This window comes from Monopterus albus, unplaced genomic scaffold (genome assembly GCF_001952655.1).
Source record: "Monopterus albus unplaced genomic scaffold, M_albus_1.0 scaffold157.1, whole genome shotgun sequence".
NCBI lineage: Eukaryota > Metazoa > Chordata > Actinopteri > Synbranchiformes > Synbranchidae > Monopterus > Monopterus albus.
The window spans coordinates 1,052,502-1,057,704 of record NW_018128037.1 but is presented as its reverse complement, the minus strand read 5'-3'; the positions used below and the strand labels follow the sequence as shown (position 1 = coordinate 1,057,704).

Below are 5,203 nucleotides of genomic sequence, written 5' to 3'. Positions count from 1 at the left end.
AGGAATGCCTTTTTTGCCAGTTCCTTTTCTATCCACTTAGGAAATTTGTGTTAGCTAAACTGTGGTTTTTGGCTTTACACACAGCTCTGGCTGCAGGAATGTTTGTGTAACAAAAACCTTTTGTCTACATCTTTTTAGTATGTAGAAAATTTTTAATTTCTTAAATTACAGTGGGAATCTATGAGAGATTGTTAAGACATGACTTGATTAAGTGTGAATTAAAACTGATCTTCCTGACATACTTCCAAACTGGGGGGACATATATATTTATTTATTTATCCAGTGATACAGGCACTGTAATAGACGGCGCTGCTTGCATCAGAAAGAGCACATATAAGAGGGCTACTCCCATCATCACACCCACCAGCACCACTCATACTACTAATATCCCTATTAATGACACTGCTAGCGCTGCTATTAATGCTGTTACCTAGGCTGCTGTTATTGCATATACCCATGACTTTGGACACACCCCCACAGCCCCCACCAAATCCAAAGGCCTCCTCTTGATTCCTTCCAATATTCACATACTGGTCAAATTCGTGCCTGTCCACCTCAGACCAAAACTCAGCAGTCCCCATATGGCTGGAGGACTCTGGGTTTGAAGGGTCTAAGTGCATGGCTGGAAGGAAGGTTGATGGAGGGATGGACGAGGATGAGCAGGAGGAAGGAGAAGTTTCAGGAGGAGGCGAAAGCTGCCCCAAGTGAGAAGAAGTGAAGTGAGGGGCATTTGGGGTACTACTCCCATACACCTGATTAAAGAAGCTGACAGGAGCAGCACTCTGGGGAGTTTGGTGGCATTTTATTGGCTCAGGGAGGCTGATGGTAGGCTGGGCATAGGAAACAGGAGATGGGGAGTTGGACAGAGGTGGCAGGCACTTTGCAGGACTCCTTAAGGTGATGTGGTGACTGGAGGAATGAGCAGGATTTAACCTGGGGCTGACTGAACTTGCCAAAACTGAAGCGACAGAGTTCATGCTCGAGGTCATACTGGACTCCACAGAACTCATTCTAGAGTCAATTCTGGAGCTTCTACCTGGACTCAAACTGGAATTCATACCAGTGCTAAAACTGACACCAGCACTCATTCCTGAACCTTGACCGTGCGGCACTGCACCATGTATGGAATTGTGGTGGTTGTAATGATGGCTGTAATGCTGGTTATGAGGATGAAGGTGGTGGTGGTACCCACTCCAACCTCCCATTCCCACCTCTTCTTGCATATGTTGGGGGAAAAACACAGATTCCCCAGCTCCATCTTCCAGAACATCTAGAGGGGACATCTCTGGAGTGGGAAGGCCATAGCTCTCCAGCTCTGGGTGTCCTGGAGCCTGAAGATCCCTGAAGTGCCCCAGAGAGGATAGCAGGTGGTGTGGGTGATGCTGGTGTGGGGGGTGGGCACCTGGCTGTCCATATGCAGGACCTCCAGAGAGACTTTTTGCATCCAAGGGGCTAGCACCACGTCCTAATCCAAGGCCTGGTGCACCGCCCTGAGCTAGGCTGTGAAGCAGAAGCCCTGGTTCAACCCGCTTGAGTTTTTTCGTGGTTTTCTTGCGACGAGGCCTGTACTTGTAGTTTGGGTGATCCTGGAGGTGCTGGACACGGAGATGTTCTGCTTCCTCCACAAATGGTCGCTTATCTGTGGCACTCAGAGCCTTCCATGACTGACCTGAAAGGTAGAATGAAGACAAAATTACAAAATAACATGCGATATTTACATTATCATAGGGCCTTGACCAAAGGTAGAAGGTTCACAAGAAAAAGACTTGTTAATGCCAGTCCTCATCAACATCTTCATCAGACAGCAGATTCTAGGGTCACAACTAACAATCATTTTCATTATCAAGTAATTTGCTGATTTTCTTAATTTATCCAGTAGTTACTTTGCCTATAAAATGTCATAAAATTGTAAACAATGCACATCCCAATTTTCTAAAGAACAATGAATTATATCCAGTCAACTGTCCAAAACCCAGAGGTGTTGGGGTTATGGAGGAAAAAACCCTAGCAAATATCCACATTTAAAGAGACAGGAACGGCCAACATTTTTGTGAAGAAATAACTTAAAGAAGATATTGACTATCAAAACTGTCTGTTGATTATTGAAGTAAAGTAAAACTTAGAGTAATCAACCTTTATGTTTGTCTACACAAAGACAAACAACATATTAAGCTTTTTAGTAACAACATGCACACACCATTACGTATGCACAGTACAGTGTATTCAATGTACTATGAGTATTAGGAGAACATTCTTTTGAGAGGGCCACATTGAATTTTTTTATCAGCTTTTATGGAATGATTGAATGAAACAGCTGTGATGTGAAAAAACTAAAATTAACATTTCATGGAGACGGCAGTGTTCACACTGAAGCTGCTGAAGCTCTCACCCTCCAAACAGCTCAAGTGACTCTCCACCTGTGAACAGCTAAAACATTGGTATAAGTTCTGTTTCTGTAATGCCTAAAACAGGAACAATAATGACACACATATCTAAATGTCCATGGGTTGTTCACACTGCTGAAATAAACATTTCAGCTTATAAGATGCCCCGCAAAGCTTAAAGTTGTAGTGACTCTAAAAGAAGCTCACACACAAGAAACTTTTTGGTTTAAATAACAATGGCTCTGAAAATCTCAAATCATAGATGAACTCCAGAAGCACAGTGAGACTGAGCAGCTGTGTGTGTATGTGAGACGGACGTTGTTCGCTGGTTAATAATGAAATGAGGACGAGCAAGTAACAGACACACAAGCCAGTAAGAGCTACTACATGTACTGTGTAATCTTTCAAATGCTCTGTTTTTCTAGCATAAATTTTTTGTGTTATAACACATTTACTACGACTTTAGGCACCCACTGATTTAACTGAAAAATATTCAGGTATAATTTGACTAATTTGACCTGCTGTTAATGTGAAGCTGACTTTTGGATTTTAATAACTTCACAGATTTTTGCTGACTGGTGCTTCATATATACCCACATACTATAAGAATGCATTGAAGTGAGTTTTCTGCTCACTGTTATATAATCATAGCAATATTAATAATACACTCTAAACCTTAACTTCTGACCCTAAATGATTGGTTCTTCATATGAGGAGCTCACATAGTTACAGTAAAATATGGTTACATAATGAGCAAATGGGTGGACAGCAGAAAAGTAATATATGCAGGAGTGGTTTGAGAAGTTTCTGAGGATATTTTTGGATTTCCCCATAGTCCTCTACAGGATAAGTGCTTTAGATAATCAATGGATGGATATTGGTTTCCCACCCTTACTTTGTAGCTGTTTGATGCTTATTTTAATGTGGCATATTCAAAATCTACTATGTGAAACTGTGCTGTTGTTCTTCACCCAATTATAATATATTACAGATGTCATGTTTCTTCTTCTTACCCACAGTAAACACTTAACAGCCCTAAACACAGTCATTTCATTAAGTTGGTAATCTGAATATGTTCACATATTCTTTCACAAAACTAACTTATTTGCTATGTGTCAGTATATACATAGGAACAGAGACCAGCTGTAAGTAGATAAGAAAGGCCAACAAACAGACTAACAACGATGTGTTTAAATGTAGGACACAAAAGTTTATATACTACACATAAACATTACGGAACCATTACTAGATCACTTTTCAGTGAAATGTAAATGATGGATTGTTGTTTTAACAGGTCTGTCAAAAGAAGGAAGTCATTTAGGTTGTGCTGTCATGTAAATATGTGTTCACACTTCTATATATGCAAAAATAAATAAATAAATACCCTGACGTGGGTCTAGTGAGTTCCAGAATTGTCTCTACAGTTAAATGTTTAAAAAGCTGTTAACCAAAACTGGATTCCATGAGCCTAGTCGCACTGAAAAGTCTTGGCTGTCTAAACCTTCAGAGGTTTTTTTTTTGCCCCAGTGAGACTAAAGTTGTGCTCTTGTCTTACCGAGCATCTTGCTGAGCACAGCGTTATGCAGGTCAGGGTTCTGCAGGGCCAGTCGCTTCCTCTCATCTTTGGCCCACACCATGAAGGCATTCATGGGCCTGCGGATCCTCTGCTCACTGCCCATGGACTTATCGTCAGCTGTGCCTCCTGCTTGGGTGAGGTCTGGGCTCTGCTCCCCTGAACTCGGCATCTGAGTAATCCTCGGTTCTGTTATCCTCATGTTCCTGGTCCCAAGGCCATCAGGAGAATTGCAATCCCCAGAGAGGCTGTGCTCAAATCCCATTTCAGAGTCAGAGGCAGGACTTGGGGTCCTGGACGCCCAGTGGCCCCCAAGAGACACCCGGTTGGGATGAACAAGAGTCTCTCCAGACAAAGTGTTCTCAGTTAAATTCATTCCAGAACAGGGCTTGAATTCAACTTTTAGTCCAAGTGAATTTCTGAAAACGTCTGTTTCACTCTGTTAGGTTGCAAAGTTCTGGAAAAAATTAGTAACTCTAAGTGTTTCAGATGGCAAAGTTCAAGAGAGGAACTGGATGGATTTGGAGCACAAGTCCCAAAGCAAAGCATCGAGATCTGAGAGGAGGGGGAAGATGAGAAAGAAGGAGAAAACAAAGTTGTGGTGCAGGATGTTCCCCCCAAAAATTATCCACACTGACTCTGCCTCTTTCTTTTCTTCACTCACTTTTTTTCTCAGAAGACAGCCCTTGTTTGGAGTGTGCGGTGAAGCGGTTAGTCCAAAACTTGATTCCCCCCGTCACTCCAGCTCTCCGACCCACTGTCTCTCTGTCTGTCTACACTGTTTGAAAGTTTTGAAACTTGTGGCCAGATTTAACCTACCCATGGTGTGTATATATACCCCACATTGACCAATCAGATAAATATATAGCTTTGGATTTAACCAATGAGACGCCAGGCAGGCACAAGGGGAAGGGAGAAGTGTGTGTGGGAGACAGAGCAAAGGAGGGGGGAGGTCCAAAAGTTGCCTCCCCCTATTTCCTCCTCCATGACCGCCACCCTTTCCTCCCTCCGAAGCTTCACACACACACACACACACACACACACACACACACACACACACACACACCGTCCTCCTGTACAGGGAGATGTAATCAGAGTGGTTCTATTGTTTCTATCCAACAGACTGGAGCGTCTCAGACACTTGCACAAATACACACATACACAGAAACTGCTGCACACACATACAGTACATAATATAATGTACAGATAGATACATATTCTAACATATGCTTGAAAAAACACAAAA

The 5,203-nt window shown here is 42.5% G+C and overlaps 1 protein-coding gene across 1 annotated transcript; it reads right to left on the bottom strand.

Annotated features, from left to right (window-relative positions):
* Window positions 1–21: 21 nt before the first annotated feature.
* On the bottom strand, window positions 22–4,749 carry sox18 (SRY-box transcription factor 18). Its single transcript, XM_020615060.1, has 2 exons — window positions 3,940–4,749; window positions 22–1,669 (listed from the first exon to the last, which is right to left on the bottom strand). The coding sequence occupies exons 1-2, from the start codon at window positions 4,331–4,333 to the stop codon at window positions 276–278; spliced, it is 1,788 nt and encodes a 595-aa protein (XP_020470716.1). The 5' UTR covers window positions 4,334–4,749; the 3' UTR covers window positions 22–275.
* Window positions 4,750–5,203: the final 454 nt, after the last annotated feature.

Coding starts and splice junctions, on each gene's coding strand:
- sox18 (XM_020615060.1), bottom strand. CDS start 4,333: ATGAATTTAACTGAGAACACTTTGTCTGGAGAGACTCTTGTTCATCCC. Junction 1,670..3,939: donor TGTGCTCAGCAAGATGCTCG/GTAAGACAAGAG, acceptor TCTACCTTTCAG/GTCAGTCATGGAAGGCTCTG.